The sequence below is a fragment of the Barbus barbus genome, assembly GCF_936440315.1.
Source record: "Barbus barbus genome assembly, chromosome: 29".
NCBI lineage: Eukaryota > Metazoa > Chordata > Actinopteri > Cypriniformes > Cyprinidae > Barbus > Barbus barbus.
The window spans coordinates 19,416,749-19,439,902 of NC_136757.1; the positions used below are offsets into that span (position 1 = coordinate 19,416,749).

The 23,154-nt window shown below is 38.0% G+C and overlaps 2 protein-coding genes across 3 annotated transcripts in view; both read right to left on the reverse strand.

Annotated features, from left to right (window-relative positions):
• The window catches only part of LOC306849709 (uncharacterized protein), a 919,849-nt gene that overhangs the window by 834,599 nt on the left and 62,096 nt on the right, over positions 1-23,154 (reverse strand). The gene's annotated exons all lie outside the window — the stretch shown is intronic.
• LOC306849637 (uncharacterized protein) lies at positions 727-22,234 on the reverse strand. Of its 2 annotated transcripts, XM_079384812.1 has the most exons (54): positions 21,906-22,177; positions 19,483-19,692; positions 18,044-18,060; positions 17,874-17,906; positions 17,740-17,772; positions 17,506-17,559; positions 17,209-17,310; positions 17,041-17,118; positions 16,175-16,219; positions 15,945-15,998; positions 15,739-15,792; positions 15,587-15,640; positions 15,398-15,451; positions 15,260-15,313; positions 14,508-14,552; positions 14,369-14,422; positions 14,215-14,259; positions 13,802-13,855; positions 13,580-13,678; positions 13,429-13,473; positions 13,209-13,307; positions 13,001-13,054; positions 12,783-12,890; positions 12,642-12,695; positions 12,459-12,557; positions 12,236-12,289; positions 11,308-11,406; positions 11,137-11,190; positions 10,898-10,951; positions 10,722-10,775; positions 10,513-10,566; positions 10,358-10,402; positions 10,159-10,257; positions 9,507-9,614; positions 9,340-9,393; positions 9,195-9,248; positions 9,044-9,097; positions 8,859-8,912; positions 8,175-8,282; positions 7,870-7,923; positions 7,686-7,739; positions 7,403-7,564; positions 7,173-7,280; positions 6,731-6,838; positions 6,470-6,523; positions 5,962-6,069; positions 5,559-5,612; positions 5,094-5,201; positions 4,939-4,992; positions 4,720-4,827; positions 4,333-4,621; positions 4,042-4,229; positions 3,400-3,642; positions 727-2,611 (listed from the first exon to the last, which is right to left on the reverse strand). In XM_079384812.1, exons 1-54 carry the CDS (start codon positions 21,997-21,999, stop codon positions 2,465-2,467), a joined length of 4,476 nt encoding a protein of 1,491 aa, XP_079240938.1. In that variant the 5' UTR covers positions 22,000-22,177; the 3' UTR covers positions 727-2,464. The 2 variants fall into 2 exon arrangements, with proteins under 2 accessions (XP_079240938.1, XP_079240939.1); XM_079384813.1 differs by lacking the exon at positions 19,483-19,692 and having other exon boundaries at positions 21,906-22,234.

Here is a 23,154-nt window from a genome sequence, read left to right on the forward strand (position 1 = left end):
TTTTTGAACAGGCACCCATGACAGTTCTTACTCCTTTTCCTAAGACTGTCATGATAGTCTAGTGGTTTAATTATAATATAATTTTTTTATAATGAACCAAGCAAAATGACAATTGAACTTCACATAGGCTAAATTACATAAGTTGGCTTCACCAGAATTCACCAAAAGGCAATGACTTAAGGCATTATTAACTACGTACCTACAAAAACCGTGGAATTTAATTATCAAATGTAAAAATATTTATTGTTTCTCTTTTGGAAGTTGGCTTAAACATCTTGAGGAGGCACGTAAAGAGTTTGAATGGGCCTGGTGATGCCTCTGGTCAGTGATCTGGTCTCTCTCCAGAGTTTGAAGCCCCTGGGACGTCCAAATATGTGATTGTAATTTTATACTCTTTTTTTTTTTTTTTTTTTTAAACGTGTTTCTTTAATTTGATTCTTAACATGCTCTTTAGACTTTACAGCTATTTGTAAGATTCACAATGTTTATGATAATGATTTCTCTCTGGAAATATGATGTTTTACTGACTGACATGCTGATCGTGAGACAACTGCTTCCTCATAATACAGACATATTATTGTCTTGTGAATGGCCACACAAGAAGTTATGTTTCTAGCTATTCCACACATTCAGCTTTGTGGAAAACTGACCACAGCATAAACTGTGTCTAAAATCAAACCTAAAACAGCTATCCTGCCAGTTAACTGTCCAGTGCTTCTGAAACATACTGAGTCATACATAATTTTATTTTGAAAAAAAAAAAATAATAATTCATACAGTATATGTGTGTGTGTGTGTGTGTGTATGTAGAGTTCAGATGCAAAAGCCTCTGAATGCCATCTGAAATTTACTTATAAAATTATCATTTTTCGCAGGCTCCTATATTTATGTTTAGTTATTTCACTTTAATGGCAATGAAAAGAACCTATTCATTCCCATTAAAGTTTTCATTCCCATTCATAAAAGAAATTACAGAAGCTTTTTTTTTTTTGTTTTTTTTGAAAATTCACAATTATATGGTACACACACACATATACACACAAACAGTGCATAGTTTCATACACCTATGCCAAATCCAAATATGCTCATAATGATTAAAAACACAATTAAAATCTGACTTCATAATTCCTTGTTTTTTCCTTTATTTTCAATTTACATTAATTAAAATCGTAACAAAACCAGAACCAAAAAGAGAGAACAAACAAAAAAGACCAAGATCATAATAATATTAATTATAACAAAAATATACACACCCTCACACACACACACATCCTGTTCAGCGATACGGCGATCCTTTGGGAGCAAAATTCCGGCATTGCCAAAAGAGTCCCTCTGTCTTTTGATCATCCCGCATAGTTCCGCATCCTCTGAGCAGGCTGTGTGTGTTGAATGAGGCTAGTTAGGGAGTGGGATGGGCTGGGAATTGTGGGAAATACTGACTGATAAATCAATACTAATAGCACCTTCTGAAGATGGACCGAGCCATGCCGGGGAGGTCTTCCTGACACCTCTCGAACCCCAAGCTGCTTTCGTTCACATCCAGATTTTAACTTTTTCCTGTGTGAGGTAGCTTTTCTTGAAAAATTAAGATCATGCAAATAAACAAAAAATAGAAATGGTTTCCAATTTTATTTGATTTTTTTTCTTTTTCTGCTGATATGTTATGTTAAGGGACCAAAACTTCCTATTTTGGGCAATCATGGAAAAAAAAAAGATTTACACAAAACAAACAAACAAACAAAAAATAAATGGAACTGCACTTTCCCCAAAATATTGTCGGTGTGTATAGGCACATGCTCACACACACAAACATATAATTGTGAAAATATATAGATCTGGCTGTTTCAGTACAGACTGAATCAAGATTTTTGTTACTATACACAGTAAATATTAACTTATTCCCTCCTCAGGTTTAACATTTCACAAAATCTTGCATAATGTGATGTCTTCTTCTGAGTCACAGTCAAGAGGCAGAGGGAAGGGTGAAGTGGGACTGGGCATGGCCTTCTTTCTTCTTTAGTGGGAGGGACTACTGTGGTATCTAGCCATGACGCTGTACAGCATCACCCAACCACCCACCCCCTGCAGGATGTGATGACATCAAGCCATGTTTCTGTCTTTCTTTGAATCTCTGAATCTTTTGGTTGCGCTCGCTCATTCTGTGCCCCTCTTGGCTCCCGGCAGGAGGAGGCGCTGCACTGAGGGCTTGTGGGAAACATGGCTGGATTTCAGAGGGAGAGACTATTTGGGGCAATCCCATTTAGCGCTGGTTTTCCTGCACACTAAACGTGGACAGCACGACTTTTTGTGTTTTAGAGAAAAAAAAACTTTCGTCAATTTTCAGATTTCTTTTCTTTTCTTCCATATTTTGTTACTTGGAGAGTGTATTGCATCCACACAGTTATTGCTCGTCATTGGTATTTTTCCATGTCTTATTTCATAATCCACATATGTTTTATTTTTTTTACAAGAAGCAGACTGCACCAATGTCCACTCCAAACTCCTGATCTGCTCCTCCGATGTCCATGGGAGCAATGTCCACAATGGGCAGCCTGGATGTCTTCTGAGTTTTGTACTCAATCACAGTCTTGGCCCACTGACCTGTGTGCTTCTGTAAGACAACAAAAAAGCCATGTAAGTGGATAAATATATACAAAGAAATATAAATGAAACAAAAATAAGTATATATGAATAAATATTTGATTATTTTTATTTGGAGTCAGTAAGATTTGTAATGTTTTAAAATAAATCTCTTATTGCTCACCAAGACTGCAGTTATTTGATAAAAAAAATGAAATAAAAAATAAATATTACAATTTAAAATAACAGTTTTCTATTTTAAAATATTTTATTTTAAAATATAATTTATTCCTGTGATGGCAAAACTGAATTTTCAGCAGTCATTACTTCAGTCTTCAGTGTCCCATGATCTTTCAGAAATCATTCTAATATGCTGATTTTGGTGCTCAAGAAACATTATCTTATTACCAAAGTTGAAATCAGTTGTGCTGTTTAATATTTCTGTGGAAACCATATATTTTTTTAGGATTTATTGATAAATATGAAGTTCAAAAGAACAGCATTTATTTAAAAAATGTTTTATAAAATGATGAATATATTTACTGCCACTTTTGATCATTTTGATGTATGCTTAAATAAATCATACTAAATAAAACACTAAATATTTCAGTAATGTTCAGTAATATTATTTTACTAAATAATTTTTTTTTTTAAATCATACTGATCCCAAACCTTTGAATGGTAGTGTATATAAATGTAATTTATTTTAGTAAAATGTACTAAAAAATGTATTAAATTATTTTTAATTCATTTTCAATTCATTAATTTTATAACTATAGCCAGTATGTTCGAAAATGATCATTATATTGTGTGACTCACCTTGCAGCCATCCTCAAGTACTCCATATGTAAAGCGGCTGTTGCCCTCTGCTCTGATCTCCACATCATTGGAGCCCTGCAGCAGAACGGCCTTCTTCAGGTTGCCTGTGGCTTGGTCCATGTAAGCAACGCTGTTCTTGCAGTGGTAGGTGATGGTCTGAGTGGCCTCAGTAGACAGCAGTCTCAGGAAGTTCAGCTGGATGCTGGTAGTACTAGGAGTCTGGCTGCTATCAGCATAGCTGAACTGTTAGAGAAAGAGAAAATCTCTTTTAATATCTATAAAATATGGCCGTTAATATTACTTGAAAAAAAAACAGAGCTTATTAAATGCAAGACAGTGACACAAGGGAAAGGAGAGAGTATTTTAGCACAGCTCCTTGTCCCCTGCTGGTTTACGATTGGATGTTACAAATATTTTCAGCACCATGGACCAACAGAAATTCAGAACCGTGAACAGCTCCCAGCTGTGGGAATTTACAGACACTCTGGCTGGGAATAAAAAAGCTGTTCATAATCACTTCCAGATGTACCTTTTATGGTACTGTCAACTTTTCAAAACTTTTTTATGATTTGCTTTGAGGTTTGTTGTGCTTGTGGTCATTTTACTAAAATTTAAAGTGCACATCTCAAGGATTATACTCACGTGGAATCCACCGTTCATGCTCTCTCCAAACCACACGTGCTTCTGTGCCTTGCTCTTGCTGCTCCACCAGTTCTTGCGTGGGATTTTGGGAGTGCTGGGCTTCACGCAGGTCTCTCCAGTCTCCATGTTGCAGAAAACTTTGATGGCATCAGCAGTGCTACCAAGGTTAGGATCCACCCAGTAGTCACCTGTAGATAGGGACCAAACATATTTAAGTAATAGCGAGTATCATACACACAAGTGTGCTTGACTGAACATTTTCTAATGTTAGATTGTTTCTGAATCTCTCACCGCTCTTCCATTCAGGGTGGCCGAGTTTCAGGTCTCGGCAGGAGCGTGCAGGGTTTTTGCGGGAGCCAGCTGGGCTGCGGATGTCTTCAATCTGGCTGTTGATGGACTTCAGTGTGGCGTCCACCTCCACATCATGTTGTCTAAGAGAGCTGGAGGCCTCATCGGCACGCATGTAACGCAGAGGATCGGGTCCCTTCTCGGGCTGAGCGAACCCAGCGAAGGCAGACATGTCAATGCCAGGGCCAGGGGGACCGGGAGGACCAGGGGGTCCAGGGTTACCAGGTGGACCCTAATGAGAGCAGATAGGAAGACAAAATTAATCAGAAATGTTTTTTCATGTCAATAGACCTAATGTCACTGAATATGTCAGGTTTTATGTGCACTCACACTTTGGCCAGACTCTCCGGAGCGTCCACGAGGTCCGGGTGGTCCAATAGGTCCAGGCTGACCATTAGATCCATCCTTACCAGCTGGTCCAACAGGTCCTGAAGGTCCCTATTGCAAGTAATATGAGTTAAAAAGACCATTAGTAATACACCTGAGCATTGAAGGAAGTTTCTAAATTGTATTTTGTCTCCATTTTTACTGTCTAAGAGCCACACTCACTTTAGCGCCACTTGGTCCAGCAAGTCCAGCAGCACCCTGGTCTCCAGGAGAACCCTTTTTTGAGGAGACACAACAGAAATGTAAGCATATCTAATATCTCTACTTTACCACTGTAACTGTTTTTATAAAAACTAAGACTTGTAAAAGAGACTCACAGGAGGTCCAGGCAGACCCTGCAGACCAGTGAATCCTCTGTGTCCCTTCAGACCTCTTTCTCCAGCTTCTCCTGCCTCACCCTTATCACCACGAAGTCCTTGGGGTCCCTGATACAGAGAAATGGAAAAAGTTCATCAACCTGTGAACAGCTATAAAGTAAGACACAGTAAAGCCACAAAATGACCTGATGTGACTTTATTTTTAACTTAAAAATATTCTAAAAAAAAATAAAGCAGTTAAATAAGATGTTACCACATCAAGGGCAATTTTTTGCATAGTAACAAAATGGAGTTTAGGTGTAAGAAACCCCTCTGAAGTCATATGGTCAATTTACTGGATTTTCTTCATAGCCATGTATTGTATGTGTAATATATTTTGATACTGACTATTTCAAGAATTTTAAAGCCTGATGTGTGTTTTTCAGTGTTCTGTTTTGTTCCACACACTTCAAAACATGTACTTACAACCATGCCTCTAGCTCCAGCGGGTCCAGGGGCTCCACCAGGTCCTTGTGGGCCCTTTAGAAAGGAAAGAAGATGGTAAATAATAAATAAATATACTTCATGTAATATAAGTTGTGAACACTGCTAAAACTCTTTGGCTCTGGGATTTTGATATTCATAAGGATGGTCTTGCTTATTATCTTACAGGTGACTTTTTTGGGGGGAGAAATGTTAATATTAGATCTGGTTTTAATGGTGTAACTAATGTGTTTTAAGTAACAGTTGTGCTTATTGTTGATTGTAATTATGCCGTCAAAGAAGACCACAAAATTCATATTCGTAGATGTAGTACATGGAAATCATGGCTATTTCAAGAAGGTCTTTATACTGTTGAAAATTAGATTTCTGAAGTTGATGTACTCACATTCTCTCCTCTGTCTCCCTGTTTGCCAATTGGACCAACGGCACCAGGAGCACCAGGTGCACCGGGAGCTCCAGGAGCACCAATTGGGCCAGTGTTACCACGCTCACCCTAGAAAAAAAACAAGTAAAACAAATTCTATATTACAGCTGGTTGGAAATTCATTTGTGCATGGACTGAGCAACATTTTAGTCCAAAATTTTAAACAGAGAAATTACGTAAAAAGAATAAGGAATAATTAACCAAATTATGTAAGCCATTTGGAAATTCTTTTTTTTTTCAGTAACATTATGTTGATAATAGACATTTCAAAATAGTAATACAAAAAAGTAATTTCACTAGAGGTCTCAGACTTTTGGACATCTTGGACTTTTGGAGTGTATGTGACAAATAGTAATATGTTGTTTACTTGTATGAAATTAAGATTGTCTGGTTATGTTGGAGTGTTTTTTGATTTACAAAGTCCAGAGGACAACAAAAGGATATTATATGAGTTTGTTTGTTTCCTTACCTTTACACCAAGAGCACCATCTCTACCAGGTGGACCATCAGATCCAGGATTACCCTAAGGACAAACAGAATGGATGAGTGAGATCTGGTCTTGATATGGTTGTATAATACATATAGGAAGAAAATGTTCAGTAAAGTGTTCACTGACTTCACTTTAGATCTGTATCTTTGTGAGTCAGATATTTGCAGTCTAGTTTTGCTTCATTTGGTACTGATTTTTTTTGTTTTGTTTTTACATGTTATGCATGTATGTGATCTTTACCTCACGTCCAGTCTCTCCAGCAGGTCCAGTCAATCCAGGAGGTCCAACAGGGCCAGGGGGTCCACGGTCACCAGAAGACCCAGGACCTCCCTGTTTGCCAGGCTCACCCTGTGGTACAAATCATTTTCGGGCAGAAGGTTAATGTCAGATTAGGGACATTGCATCAGTATCAGATTTTCTGGGCAAAAGATATCCTTGCGTAATAATATAAAATTAATTTTAAGAAAAAAATATTTAGATATATGTGAGAAAAAAAAATAGGAAAGTGGCTCCTTAAAAGAGCCATTTTTAATATGCATATGTAATATTAATCACATTCTTCATCAGATAAATAAAAACACAAAAATCTATGCTATATTTTAACATCAATTTAAACAGTGTTTGAATGAAGATGAGATGTTTTCATATAGAAATGATGTTGCTGGTGGGTTCGTTTACTTACAGAGGGTCCTGGAAGTCCTGGGAAACCTCTTTCACCACGCTGACCAGGCAAACCAACAATACCACGCTGACCAGCAAGACCAGAAGGGCCGGCAGGACCATGAGGACCCTACACAGGAAATATTGAGAGAAGAAATGTTAAGAATACAGTACAAAAACAATGAACCTGTACAGAATACACCTGTGCATTCAATGCTAAAATAAGTATATATGAATGAATCTGAGCCTTACAATATCACCATCCTTTCCAGGCTCTCCCTTCTCTCCAGGAGCACCAGAAGGTCCACGCAGTCCAGCATCTCCTGGTCTGCCTGGGGGACCGGCATCACCACGAACTCCCTTAGGACCATCTTTACCAGCACCACCTATAAGGCCAGGAGGACCAGGGTTACCCTGGGAAGAAATAATAAAAAAAAAGTTTCAGATTAGGATAAGTTTATGATAATACAGTCAATCAGTTTAAATAAAATATGGAGGAACTGCAGAGATGTGTCTGTTATATTGAGGGGCTTACATTGGGGCCAGGTGGTCCGACTCTTCCTGCAGCACCTGGGAAACCAGTGGCACCCTACAACAGGGAAATACATTATTATTAAGAAACAATTTAATTTACTGCAAAGTAGCTCAAAGTAACTGGTAATACTTGAAATGAATTAAAAATTATTACTTATGTATAATTGACTTATTATGTAACTCACAGGGGCTCCTTGGGCTCCACGTGCTCCCTTAGGTCCTGTAACACCAGTTGGGCCCTGAAATCAAGCAGTGAACACTGATGAGCCAAATATAATCATTTAACCCGCATAGAAACAGCACGAAGTTGATGTGCAATGCTAAACTCTTAATTTATGTAGACAATATCAAAGATGTTAAAGATGTCATGTGGCAATAACCAAAACCAAGCTGCTTTCTAAAAGCCTGCCTCTTTTAACTGTAAAACTGTGTAAAGCTGATTGACAAAATGCCTCAAAGTATGAATAGATAGTTAGGCAGAAACACTTACCACTGGGCCGGGTGCTCCTGATGGTCCTTGGGCTCCAAGGGATCCAGCCTCACCTTTCTGTCCTGAGTCACCCTGCTCTCCTTTAATTCCAGGCTGGCCATCAGCACCCTAAAGAGTGATGGTGACGAAAGGTTTTAATCAGATTGAGCTTCCTTATGACTAAATGCTCTAATTTCAAGTTTAATACTAAAGACACTCCCTAATCGATTATTTAACCACATAATTTTTACATTGTACCAACAGAGAATTGTACAGTGAAACTATTGTGTACTGACTTATGTACACATGTATTGGGATTTCAATATAGGTGAAAGTGATTAGATTAATGATACAATGATTGCTGATCATTTTATTTATTATCTTTAAAATATTCAACTCCTGAGATATTTCACTTACAAGAATATTCCATTTAAAAAAAATTATAAATAATGTATAATGGTGTTAGTGCCCATAGTTGTATTGTAGAATACCCTTTACATTCACAATATTATCAATTGGTTGTTTTTTTTCCTGCTTTTTAAAGTTCAATTTAGTCTTCTGTCTACAGAATTGCTAAGCCATTATAGCAATGTTGCCTTATTGAAAGACTTTTTTTTTTTTTGTCAAAACTGTAATGGAAAAGATCTTTTATAATATTATCACTGCAGTAAAATGGAGGCTTTTTGTAACTGTGTTTCTACTTACAGGAGGTCCAGCAAAGCCAGCCGGTCCGGGTGCACCAATCTCACCACGATCGCCCTAACAGGGTGATGAAAGAATACAGAATAAGAAGAAGTCTAAAGATAACCTTTAAAACCTATGAGAAAACCTCAAACTTTCTTCTGTTTGCTAATCACATTAAAGAAAAAACAAACAAATGTTTTGCTTACAGGGGCACCACGAGCACCAGGAGCACCAATTGAGCCAATTGGACCAGTTTCACCCTGTGAGAAAAGAAAAAGAATTAAACAAAAGAATTAAACAATCTCCTCAAATAATTTTAGCATGCAACCATTGGATGAGGAAGGATGAGACATTCACCTTAGCGCCATTTGGACCAGAAGGACCAGGTGGACCAATTGGACCAGTTAAACCCTGGTAAAAGATGACAGAAACATCATTACTTATGACAAGCAAGAAAAAAAGCAAGCAATTTCTTTACATCTGCTGTCTTTATAGCACTTACTCTTGCACCATCTTTGCCAGAAGCACCTTCAGGTCCTTTCTCGCCGCTGTCACCCTAGTAAAATGAGACAGTCAGGAAGTCATTCAGTAGGTTAATACATAAGTATTTGAAATTAGGTTGATGTAACCACTGAGAAGAGGGATCATACCGTTTTTAAAGACACTTACTCTGTCACCTTTAGCTCCAGAGATTCCTACAGCTCCTCTCTCACCAGGCATGCCCTGCAGACCAGGAGGACCCTGAGATCCAGCAGTACCAGCTGGTCCGATTGCACCCTGTTGGAAATCAAGCAGAGATGTGAGGGGGAGTTTGAGAGATGGCTCATTTAATTATTACTTTTCAGTGAGGATGCATTAAATTGATCAAAAGTGACAGTAAAGACTTTTACATTGTTACAAAATATCTATTTCAAATAAATGCTGAACTTTCTATTCATCAAAGAATTAAAAAAAATATATCATAGTTGCCACAGAAAATATTAAGCAGCACAACTGTTCAACATCAATAGTAATAAGAAATGAGCACCATATCAGCATATTAGAATGGTGGCTGTTAAAAATTCAACAAAGGAAAGAAATTACATGTCAAAATACATTATAATATTTCACTATACTGCTGTTTTTACTGTACTTCTGATCAAATAAATGCAGTTTTGGTGAGACTTCTTTCAAAAACATTTTTAAAACTTACCAACCACAAACGTTTGAACAATAAGGTATTCATTCATTTGACTATTTAAGGATCTTAAGAATGAAGAATGGACAGATTTGAGATGGAATAGTAGAGCATAATCTCAGTCAGATGTGATGTGGATCTCACCTTAGGTCCATCAGTACCGGGAGTTCCTGGAAGTCCTCTTGGTCCCTGGAGACCCTGAGGGCCACCGCTTCCTCTCTCACCAGGGAAACCACGTTCACCCTAAGAGAAGCACAGACAAGAGTTATTTTTGTGTAATGACACATTACTACTGATTTCCAGTAGTACTTGGGAGTCTTGTTAATTAAAGATAGGAACTCACTCTTGGTCCAGTGGGACCAGCAGCACCGCCCTCTCCAGGAACACCCTAAAGAGAGAAAGGAGAGAAATTCAGCATAATTGGGATACTTAAAGTCACTAAATACATCTCAATAACACAAATGAAGAATTAAAATAAATATCTTAAGTGATCCTCACCTGGTCACCAGGTTTACCAGGCTCTCCGGGGGCTCCAGTAGGTCCTGGAAGACCCTGTGCAGAAACAGAGTAATTCTTAGAAAACCCTGATCCCATATAAATAATTACTCCTTGAGTCCTGACTCCTTGTTCGGCTTCAGTAATTTAAAAAGAGAGCAGTTTTCTCTGTCACAATTGAATAATATATTAGAAAATTAATTTGAATCTACCTGGAAGCCAGATGGACCAGGTTGACCCTGCTCTCCTCTCTCACCAGCGGGACCCTAAAAGCACATCAAAATCATGATTTAGTCTTCAAGGAAGTGTTTCAGACCATGGTCATTTATTGGCTGACTGAAAGAATTGAGGTCATAAGACATTGTGACTAATGTGATGTAAAACTCACAGAAGAACCAGGTGGACCAGAAGCTCCAGTCTCTCCATCTTTACCAGGCAAACCCTAACAGAAGAAATAATAAAGAGAGAAAGAGTACATTTTCTTGGTGCTTGTCTGTACAAAAACTCTGCTAGGTGTTGTGGGTTGTTTCCAAGGTGTTGATATATGGTTGCTAAGTTTAGTCTAGTTCGATCTGATGCTTACTGACATACAAGGCCAAGTAATCTGGACATTGGAACATTACTTACTCTAAGACCAGTGCGTCCAAGAAGTCCTTTCTCTCCAGGTTTTCCAGGTTCACCCTGTGAGAGAGAGATATACAATACAATGAGGTACAACACATACACTTTCCAAACAAATTTATGGACCTAAATATGAACACTAGTAGTAGGAATGCCGAAATACTCTAATGGTCTCACATTGGCTCCCTTAGGTCCAGGGAATCCCATCACTCCAGGCTGACCACGAGCTCCGAGAGGCCCAGGAGGACCAGGGCGTCCATCTTCACCAGGGGCACCCTATAATGAATAAGACATGTTTAGTACTGAAGTTTGCCCTGTACTGTGATGAGATGCAGCATTTATTATATCCAAATGGTTTGTATCCAGTAGATGCGGAGTCTCTTTTTGGGTAAAACATATGCCCCCAGTTTCACAGACAAGGCTTAAGCCTAATCCCCAGACTAAAATCAAAATCTGAGCTGTTTCAACTAAAAGAAACTTGCTCTGATTGATCTTAAAATATATCAATGCCTTTATTTTGCCTCAAAATGCACACCAGTAATGTTTTTGTAAGGCACGTTTATTTTAAATTACTTAAATGTCCTAATTGAACTATGGCCTAATCCTGTTTTAGTCTAAACCCTGTCTGTGAAACCAGGCCATATTGTTCAGTTTGGGGTTGGTAGATTTTTTTTATGTTTTGAAAGAAATCTCTTATGCTCACCATGGCTGCATTTTTTTTAATCAAAAATACAGTAACAACAGTTATATTGTGAATTACTGTTAAAATAAGTCTTTTCTATTTTTAATACATTTTAAAAAGTAATTTATTCCAGTGATGGTAAAGCTGAATTTTCAGTATCATTACTCCAGTCTTCAATGTCACATGGTCCTTCAGAAAGCATTCTATGTTGATTTTTCCGGCAATTATTTGAATTAGAAATCTATTTTAACATTAACATTTTTGATCATTTAATGCATCCTTGCTGGATGAAAATATTAATTTCTTTGAAAAAAATCTTACTGTGCCCAAACTTTTGAACAGTAGTGTATATCTTTTTGCAGGCTGTAACATCTTTAATGTTGAAGCAAAACTAAAAGTGCTTTAAATTTCATAGATACTCACAGTTGATCCAACTTTTCCTTGTGGTCCAACATCACCAGGGCGCCCAGTGAGACCCTGTTAGAAGAGGAAGCAGATGAATGGTGAAAAATGCTATGAGCCTTTAAATCAATGATCATAAACGCTGATTTTAGATTGTAATGTCTGTTATCTGCAGTTATGATGATCTAAATTGCTCTGAATAATCAGTTTTCAGGTAAATGCCAGAAATACCACAATCACTCACTCTGGCTCCAGGAAGACCAGACTCGCCTGTGCGACCAGAATCTCCAGTTGCTCCTTTCGGGCCAGTCACACCAGGAACACCACGATCACCAGGTGCGCCCTATCATAGTACAGAACATATGAGTACAAAGGAAATAAATGTGTTGATTAGATGAGTAACCAACTATTAGTCTAAATCACCAACCTTTGCTCCTGCTAGACCATCCTGACCAGGGAATCCACGGTTACCTGGAGCTCCCTAGCAAAGAACAACACATATCGGCTTATTAATGTGGTTCTTTATCATTCAGTGAATCAGCAAAACTAATTACGATAAGAAACACACTCTTTCTCCAGGAGGTCCGAGAGGTCCGGCAGAACCAGGCTCTCCTCTTGGTCCTCTCTTGCCTTCCTCTCCAGATGGCCCAGGGGCACCCTGAGGTCCTGCAACACCCTGTGTAATTAGGAAAGAAATATGACTGATTAGTTTGCTACAATATTTCATATGATTGATTGATACAACAGAACAGACGACTGCTGATAAGTATAATGTGGGTTACTTACATGCTCTCCCTTGGGTCCAGCCTCGCCTTTAAATCCTGGGATACCAGGGTCCCCCTTTATAAACACAAGAGTATTTTCAATTAGCGCAATGGTGAACCTCAAATGGCAGAATAATCAGTAACCTGTGCAATTCATCAATATGAAATTATTAATCGATGTCTGGGAGACACTGAAAGCTTTTTAAATAGATCAGGGTGTGATTACGTACAGATTGTCCTTTAGGCCCAAGAGGTCCAGTAGCTCCCTGAGGTCCTGGTGGGCCACGGGGTCCTGGGAAACCAGGGGCACCAGCAATGCCAGAAGCACCCTGTAAAAGACAAAAATGTTTACAATAGATTCACTGCAACTGTGTGACCAGACTAAAAATTATTTTAAAATATACAGAGAAATGAGTGAAAGAGAACGATAAATTATATGGATATACTCACAGCAGATCCTTTGGCACCAGGAATACCATCAGTACCAGGGTTACCCTGCAGAATGTGAACATTTAATTTCAAAATACTATATATAGTGTTTACACTGATAAAGAAAATGAAATCATATTTTGCTTGTTATAACATCTGTAATTTTACTCACAGATGCACCAGCGGGTCCAGGTGATCCAGGTGTACCGGCCTCTCCACGGGGTCCTTGTGCGCCCTCAGGTCCACGACCTCCAGTAGGACCAGCTTCACCCTGCAGGAGTGAACATCACATCTCATTATCAAGGATAATGTTCATCTGTGCAAATTAAAATGCTTAAAATTGAAAATAGGTTAAGAATTGACAGTGAAGTGCTGTAGATGACTGGTTTTTTACCTTAGCACCAGAGGATCCTGGGAAACCTGGAGCACCAGCAGGACCAACAGGGCCCTTAGGATAGAAACATCAACAAATGATCAATGAGGCTTGCTTACATCCTCATGCACTTTATACAGTACATCCCTGTAATGTTATTCTGTGATTTGTAAACAGTTGATGCAATTGATCTAATTTTTAAATATTTTTTGAATATTTTTAAGAATTGTATGAATTTATTTGCTATGATTAAGTTAAATACATATATATGCAATGTATTATATCGACAATCGTCCACCTTGATATCTCTAGGCATCCCATATGGGTTTACCATTAGTTAGCAACAGCATAAGCACAAGTCAAAGTAGATTGGGAACCATAATTCAAGATTACACAGACTTCCTGCACTTGAGGAAGTAAGGAAATGCACTTACAGGAGGACCAGCAGGACCAGGCAGACCATCATTACCACGGGCACCCTGTGGACAGACATGAGTAGATCATTACAGTCTGAAGCCACCCTTGCTGCTGCAATTTTGATCATATACAGTATTCTTTATTAGGCCAGTTGTCTAAGTGTTCACTTACAGCAGCACCAGAAGGTCCAGGACGACCTCTCTCACCGGGCAGGCCACGTGGACCCTGAAGAGGAAAACAGGATGGATTTCAGTGTCAGAAAACTACAGCTAAATTAATCGTCAGGCCATTTCTGACTCTAGGTACTGACCATTGGTCCAGGAGCACCGTTCTCACCATTAGCACCAGATTCACCCTGAAAGAAGAGAAAGGAGACTCATTAGACCTGACAGTTGTATAATATTACGTCAAATCAATTTGCTCAGAACCTAATTAAAATGAAATGGCACATTTAGCACTTGGTAATACATGTAACTATATATTTATCAAGGTTCTGGTCTCTTTATATGAATCTTTATAGTTTAGAATACTTTTATCTGTAGAAATTAAATTAAATTATTTAATAATATATATTTTTCCAAAGCAGATTTGCAGACAATAATGCTTTACAACTACATAAACATTTGATAAATGTGTTATAATTCTGATGCCCTGTGAAATTTATGCTTTTTTGTCAAATATCAGTATAGGCAATTTGATGATTGGTACAGTTGGGTGAAAATGAGCAGGTAGTGCATATTATTATTATATAGTCTGTTTGTCAAAGGTCTGGTGTTTTTATAGGAGTATTTATAGTATATCTTTCTAATTTAAAATATCTGTGGATATTAAATCAAATTCAATAATATATATTGTTCCAAAGTAGATTTTGGAAACAATAATGCTGTACAATGTCATAAATTGGATAAATATATGATAGAATTCTGAAGCCCTGTGAAACTTGTTTGCAGTTTCCTCTTATATGCTGTTAGATATGATTATAGACACTGTGTTAGGATGAATTTTTCATAGTTTATCTGTCAGAGTTGTGTGTTTTGGCTCGCAGTTTTTATGTTGCTGTACCTTAGCACCGGCAGTACCGGCCTCTCCTTTAGCTCCATCAAGACCTGGGTGTCCCTACAAACACATTCAACGATTAAATCCATGTATTTCTACAGAAATAAACAGACAGAAAAACAATTAATTCCAATTGAAACTAACTCTGTGTCCCTTGATGCCAGGAAGGCCAGGGGTTCCGGGGAATCCACGGGCTCCCTGTCATATACATAAGAAACATATTTAGTAATTATGTTGCATATTTGTAACAAATTGATTATATTAAATTATATGACCATTATCAGAACACAAATAAGTGACTGAAACAGGTCTTTATTTGTGTATGTTGTTTACCTGAGGCCCTGGGGGTCCACGCTCACCGGCCTTACCAGGTTTGCCAGCCTCACCCTGGAAGAACAGCAAGCAGAGACATTGTAGTTGGTATCTGTCAAGCATTCAGCATCTGGAAAAGGTTGACTATCAAGCCAGTGGCAAAAACTACTCACATCACTTCCGGGTTTTCCAGGGGGTCCAGGTGGGCCACGGGGTCCAAGAGGACCCTATAGTAAAACAATTGTTATTAATTGATTTAACTGACCTAGTAAAGCTGTCTCTATGTGCATCTGAATGTGTCATCTGTGTGGGCCATGTAATATATGGGTTAATAAAATGTCATATGTATGTGTACGTAGGCAAGGATCTGGATACTCACGGCAGGGCCGGGTTCACCAGCCTCTCCAGGGTTGCCTTGGAAACCTTGTGGGCCCTGGAAAGGAAACAAAAGACAGTGAGAGCTTAGGAATTGGCATTGGTGGGTGCTAACATATTACTCATATCAGTCTCATCAATGGTAGCTTCGGCTGAGAATAGAATCAGCATTATGTTGTATTTTTCAATTAACTGGGAATATAAAAGGATTATGAATGATGTGTTTTTACTTACAGGTGCTCCAGGGGGGCCAGGAGGACCACGGGGGCCCATTGGACCCTGTAGATAAAACAGATGAAACTGAAATACAGCATGGCAACTTTGACCCAGATAAATATAAATAGCATGATTGTTGTAATTTCCTATCATTTATAGATCATATTTCGCAAGTTGAAGTTTAATTATAAGAATTATTTGTTTCATTTTGTGTGATTTATTGTTAGTAACCCCATATATTGTAAGTATATGTTCATGTTACAAGCTTAGAATCCATGAATCACTGTAACTTTTTGAGAACAGGTGGCATTTGAAAATGCTATTGTGACAAAATCAGTCAGTAGGGGGCACTAAATATCAGAAAACAGGTAACAGCATTTCATTCTCAAGATATTATTCTGTATGATGCAGAGTTCAATCATTTACTTAAAGAAAACCTTTTTGGCACTGGATTTATTCAGTGTTTGGATATCTTAAACTACCATTCTAAAGCATTTTATGCATTTAATGCATGTAGTTTTTGCTTTTTATGTTATGTTAAAAAAATTCTTGGCCCACACGGATGTAAAATATCTGTCATACAGACTAAAATTGAACAAATGAAACTACAGCTTGAAATGAAATGGCATTCCAGAGCATTCTGCAAAACCTTACAAACTTTTCATATAACAGTTTCTGAATTACAGAACTATATATACTATAATAACTATTATTATTTGTATTATTCTGACAGATCCATATTAGCCAAACTGAGTACTTTACTGACTTGATGAGAGATTCTTTCAAAATTGTTTGCCGTTTAAAACAGAAAAATGTATTTCACACAATTTTAAAAGGTATTTAATATACATATAGATATGTCTGTGAACACTGTTTTTTCTCACCATTGGTCCCTGCATCACACCCATCGCAACAGTTCCTGACTTCTCATCAAAACCACCAGCCATCTGAGCAGCAAAGTTCTGCACACACATAGAAAAACACACTTACAGTAACCCCATGATTTGGAGACACAAATTTAGTGAATAGATGAAAGGAGAGGAGAAACATACTCCTCCAAGTCCAGAAGGACCATTAGGTCCTGGTGGTCCAGGGGGTCCTGGGTTTCCAGGTGTACCAGGCTCGCCATCTCTCCCTCTTGGGCCGGGATTTCCCTAAAGGGTGAGAGAAAAGTAAGAGAGCATATGAGCGGAAAAGAAAAGAGATTAACTAAAGCCTTTTCACATGACAGCGTCCTGCAGAGTGTGTCCACTGCCACCTTAATGTACCCGGATAACTGCTAATAAGATCTGACATCACTTTACCTAACAAGTCTGAGAAAAAAAGTTTGAAAAGGCAAAATTTCTTACCTTTTCACCCTGAAGTCCTCTCTCACCACGTTGTCCCTGCTCTCCTGGGGGTCCCTAAAATCACAAAAAGACAAATATAAATAATTTTTAAAAAAAAAGTTTGAGGTCTCAGAGATGAAAGGGACAACAGTATATTCAAATAAACGTTCTGGAGAGCCCCATAGTGAAGAAAAGCAATGATGTGAGGCAAATTATTCAGAAACCAACTACCAAAGTGTTTATGATTCATCTCACCACTGGGCCAGCAGGTCCTCTTGGTCCTACAACCTACAGAAACAAACAAATAAATATTATTTTGCAACTCTAGTTTTCTAAATTTGGTAAAATCAGTCTAAAACCCAAAGCTGTTTACTGGTGAAATGACTTACATCTGCAATATCGCCTGGTTCTCCTTTCTGTCCCTGTGTAGATTACGAAAGAACATATTTAAGACTTACTATACAATTTATATAATTAATTCTATTCAGTATTCAATCTAAACTTTAAAAATATTATCCATTTCTTAAATAAAGACACGATAAATAAGTCTAGATCTCACCTTTGCACCAAGTGACGCTGTTGAATCATGTCACAGGATGAAGGGAAGATAAAGATTGACAGTTAGACACAGGAGGAAGTAGTTTTGCATGTATTCAATCAGTTAGCAAACATACAAAAATCAATCAGTGTTGCAGAATAACAGTCTGTCTGGAGTCACAACATCTGAATCATACATTCATTATAATACTGCTGGCTCATCATAAAAAATTAGAGGTCAGCAAAGGGTCAGGGAAAAACGGACTGTGAATGAAGTAATCAGCTAATACTGACTCATAATGAGGACGGTAAACTAGTCAGACACTCTGTGTTACTGTCAGAATTAATGAACTGCTATTCCCTGCTGAAACTACATAGCTGAAAAGACCAACTCAGCGCCACCCCACAAGACCGTGTACCAAAACAGCATCATTCTCTTCCCAATCTGCTTCAGTTAAATTGTTAAAGGCAGAATATGAAGGTGCAAGCTCATGAGCAGTTTAAAACATGATTATGCTTTATGCATTATGCTTTACATTAGAAGCAATATTAGGCCATATGCTGCTCAGCAAATTAACTAAAAATAAATAAATATTTAGTGAAAACTCATTCTGTATGAGTGCCATGAGCTGATTACAGTGAGAAGCAATATATTAAAATGCTTAGGAAAACATTTCTGCATATTTTGATAACTATGTTCATCTTATTATTGTGTGTATCTGTGCAGGAACAACACACAAAATTTTGAAAATGAACAGTATCAGCTGTCAAAGTGAATGAAGTTGAAGTGAAAAAGTTGAAAGAACACTTCTAAATGTTTTGTTAATTAGGTTGTTTGAATGAGGTTGTGCCATGACCTCCCATTCAAAGACTCGTTTTGTTTTTCAGCTTTTTTCAACTAAACCAGTCTATGGCCAAGGCGAATCCACTCTCAAGAGATTTATTGCATCTTTTTTTGTGTTAAAAACTGAATATCTGTCTGTTTAAACTATTTATATGTCCCACAATGAAAGTGTGTATATAATATAATACACTCATTCTTTTACCTAAATAAGTAAAATCATCCTCAGAATGAAACACTATGGGGCTGAAGTATAAGTTAGCTCAAAACTTATGACCACTATACAATTGTATTTATTTTTTATTTAAATAGTGACTAAATATCTTGTCTAAAAATAATGGATTTCACAGCAAACTAGTGTCAAGATTGTGCACATTCTATATTAAAAAAAATAAAAGAATAACAGTTTTTAACTGAAATTTGCACTATAATGCAAACGTAAGTCTTAAAAGTGTTGCTTTCTTCCCTTTAATTGTTTGCTTTGAGTTCTGAACACAATCACATGACCATCAAGAGTAGTCTAGTGGTATGTGACACTTGTCATAGTTACAGAACTCAGAGCAGACTGCAAGCAGAACAGGTATGATAAGCAAAGAGAGGTGTATGAGCAGAGAGCGGACCGATAGGTTCGTCGGTGTCAGCTGGGCAGATGGGACAGCACTCTCCAGGTGGAATGATGGGATTGGCACAGTCTCTCAGGTCCTCACAGATGACCTCGTCACATAGCACTGCCCCTGCATCGCATACACAGACACGGCACGCTTCTGGCTTCCATACTGCACGGTCTGCATACTGCTGTCCATCTTGGATGCAGCCACCAAAGTCTTCCTCTGTAGCCACCAGAAGGGGCGACAGAAAGGAGTGTATTGGGGTAAGAGACAGGTGAGCGACATAAAAATATCAACCTCTTCCTGAAAAAGCAAGTTGTACGGGTCTCCTAATAATTTAGAAATATTTTATAATATATATATATATATATACATATATATATATATATATATATATATAATTCACATATATATTAGTATATTTCATAAAATATATTATTTATGATATTCTAAATTATATACATACATACATATATATATATATATATTTATATATATCTATATATGGATATATTTATATGCATAAACAAAATCCTAATTTCTGTTCACCTGGTGGCTGGTATCTAGTTACATTTTGATTATACATTCACCACAACGCTGGCTAGTAATATTTGCAGGGTGCATATCTGACACCCTGGTGTAAAATGTGGGCTTCTGTTTTTGTAACTGAACCCCAAATCTACTAAACTAGCCATGAATGGGGCTTTCTCAAACACAGACAGGGCTGCATTGACAGCGTGGTGCCTTATGCAAACACACCCCTCTCGAAAGCCCCATCTGGATCTAATGGTCTCACTTACCACCAGGGCAAACACACCCTCATGGGTCGGAAAGGACAGCCCTCACACACACAGAACCCCTTGATGTGTTTGCTTTTCAGATATTCATATGAAAGTGTAATTTGACTTTAGCTTCCAGCCCTAGTGCATATGAATGCGGCAATTATAGTTGTTTAACTCTGAACTGTAAATATGGAAAATCCACTTTTCTTGGATGCAAATATAGGCCAGCCTAAGCAAGCGTTCTGCGTGATTAATATTTCCTTGTTTATTGAGGAGTGAGAAATATAATAAGCACAGTGAGAACACAAGGAGATCATCATCTGGGTCACTATTCGTCTATCGCTTCACAGTTTACCAAATATCTCACATGACACTCTTCCAAGATACTTGTGCCTCATTGAGGTTGCCAGTCTGATGTTTTGGCGTTTCAAACATCATTCCACAGACCCCCTCCCTATCCACCCACCAAACCTAGTTCCCCAAATCTCCTTCTAATCGACGTAAAATCCCCTGAACTAAACCCAAAATAAACCCTTTGCACGTGTACTAATGGTGCACCGTTTGAACCCTTGCAGGAACCTTTGCTCCTAATCTTGAGTGAAACAGTGCTCACACTACCACTAGTGGATGTATTAATGGCCTATAGGCCTATGGAGATCAGTCATTATAATGCTGAAATGGTTACACATAACCCTTATCTTTACAAAACTTGAGGCATCGGTTCACCACACTCCCTTAAAAGTTCCTCTGAGAACATTAAAGATGTCAATATTTTCTGCAGGTATCCCAGTATAAAGAAAAGGAGCACTTTAAATAGACTACTTAATGAAAATTGCCTGGAAATGTAAAAGCAAAAACTTAAAAGTTTGTTTTGTCATCTTGGAACTTTTTCCTACGTTAAACAAACTAGGAAATAATACATCTAATAATTCAATGACTCTTGTTTTTTTTCTGTCAGTAATTTTGTGGTGTCTCACAACTCACTACTAGCACAATTATTTTAAAACATTAAATGTATGTTAAAGTGATAAATAATGCGAGAAAGAACATGTTTTGTCACTATGCCGTAATGATACTGATCCTATCCAGCTCAAAGTGCTTGAACATCGTACTGTTGCTATAGTAACCTCCTCGGGAGAAAGTTGCTTGGCGAGCATCAGTTTTGCGCACTGATTAACATTCTAACTTTTATGGTTGCTGAACCGATGTTGAGACACGTTAATGCACAATGAATACGTAGCTACTTTAGCTGTTTTGTTCTTTACCTTTTAGCTAACTTAGAAATCTAATACGCACAAGAGTCTGAGCGCGTTAAGCTGTCGCGCAGCCTCAGCATCTGTCATTCTGTCTGTACGACGAGCGAAAACCGGAATGTTCAAATCAATGGAGCGCGATGCAGCTTAGACAGCTTTTGTGTCGCTTGTTTGCATTGTAGACTGCAATCAAACTTTGGATATCTGCAGACTTAGACTTAAAAGACAAGCATGCGGTCTTATATTTAAAAAAAAAAATGAGCCAAGGCATTCCCCATTCCAGAGGTGAAACGCGCAACACTAACCATTCCAAACTTTCTTCTCATGTCACCATGGCAACACCGTAGAATTTTTTTCTAGCAGAATACTTTGAATTTCAATGTGAAAAACTCCAACTTACGGTCATCTTCTTGTTGACATCTTACAAGGGATAGCAAAACGCAATGCGTTGCTACAAGTAGCAGGAGAGTCCGTGAATCCACTAATCTGAACATGTCTAAAGATTAGACATGCAGGTCCTCAGGGGTCAAAGTCGCCGAGGAACCGGCGGAGCGGCAGCTCTGTGCTCGCGGGGAGTGTGAAAGTGGATGTGTATGTATTTGGGAGGATCCGACGCCGGGCACACAGAGACAGAACCCACCGCGTCAGTCAGAGCTCCGCGGTTTTATGTCCACTGGCGCATTTATGAATCTTAGTATATCCCAAAAAGTGAGTCCAACCCCGACCCCCACGAGCGCTGAAATACGAGTAATATAGCAGCCCCCCAGCCCACCCCATTGGGAAAGAAGACCACTCCTCTGTCTCAAGAACAATTCCATCCAAACCCATCCACCCCCTCCCCTCATTGCCCTTTCCTGGCAAGTGGTGGGCTTTCTCTCTGTGCTTTTGTATAAAAATGCATCAGAATGGCCTTTGCTCAGAAAAGAGACTTGGAGAACCAAATTAGTTTAATTGTTTCAAAGATTTTGACCCACTAGGTTGCACATGACCAAAAAACCTCAAGACAATGTCATGAAGTATCAAAATACTGTGAGTATGCGAACCAAGGGTGCTCATAAATATAATGTGAACATCATCAGTCCTGATGTATCTGATATATTTGCAGTTTGCGTTTTCAATAATACTTCAACATTCTTGCAAGGCCAAAAATTATGTTACTGGTGGTATTGAACATCTAAAATATTGAATAGGTTTTCACAATTCACTGTGAATAGGACAAGCAACATCATACAGCATATTGTCTTTTTGATTCAACAATTCCATCTTACTGAACTTGTATCAAGTTTATCAACTAAAAAACAACCAGCCTTCAATACTTGGAACAACCTGACTAAATTTAAACATTTTTTCTCTGGTAGCGTGCCAGCTGCTTCACAGAAGTTGCTATTACAGTACAAATAAATATCCTGTTCTGCCAAAGCAGTAACTTAACAGCAGCTCTTTGTTTCACAAGCAGTTGTGTTATTGTTAAAAGTAAAACTAAATCTAAAATAAAACCAAAGCTAAAACTATTAACAATCACTAGAAATGATGCCATGACAGCTAATGGAAGTATTTACGTTTTCCAGTTCACGTAATACAATTACTACAACTAAAACAGTTAAAAAATAAAGCTTAATAGAAATATAAAATATAATTAAAAAAATCAG

Bases quoted from the DNA above. Each gene is read 5' to 3' on its own strand.
- LOC306849637 (XM_079384812.1), bottom strand. From the start codon at position 21,999: ATGTTCAGATTAGTGGATTCACGGACTCTCCTGCTACTTGTAGCAACG. The intron at 6,839-7,172 runs GTAAGTAAACGA...TTTGTACCACAG, and splicing joins CAGGACTTCCAGGACCCTCT to GGTGAGCCTGGCAAACAGGG. The intron at 4,622-4,719 runs GTGAGTGCACAT...TGCTCTCATTAG, and splicing joins CCGGAGAGTCTGGCCAAAGT to GGTCCACCTGGTAACCCTGG.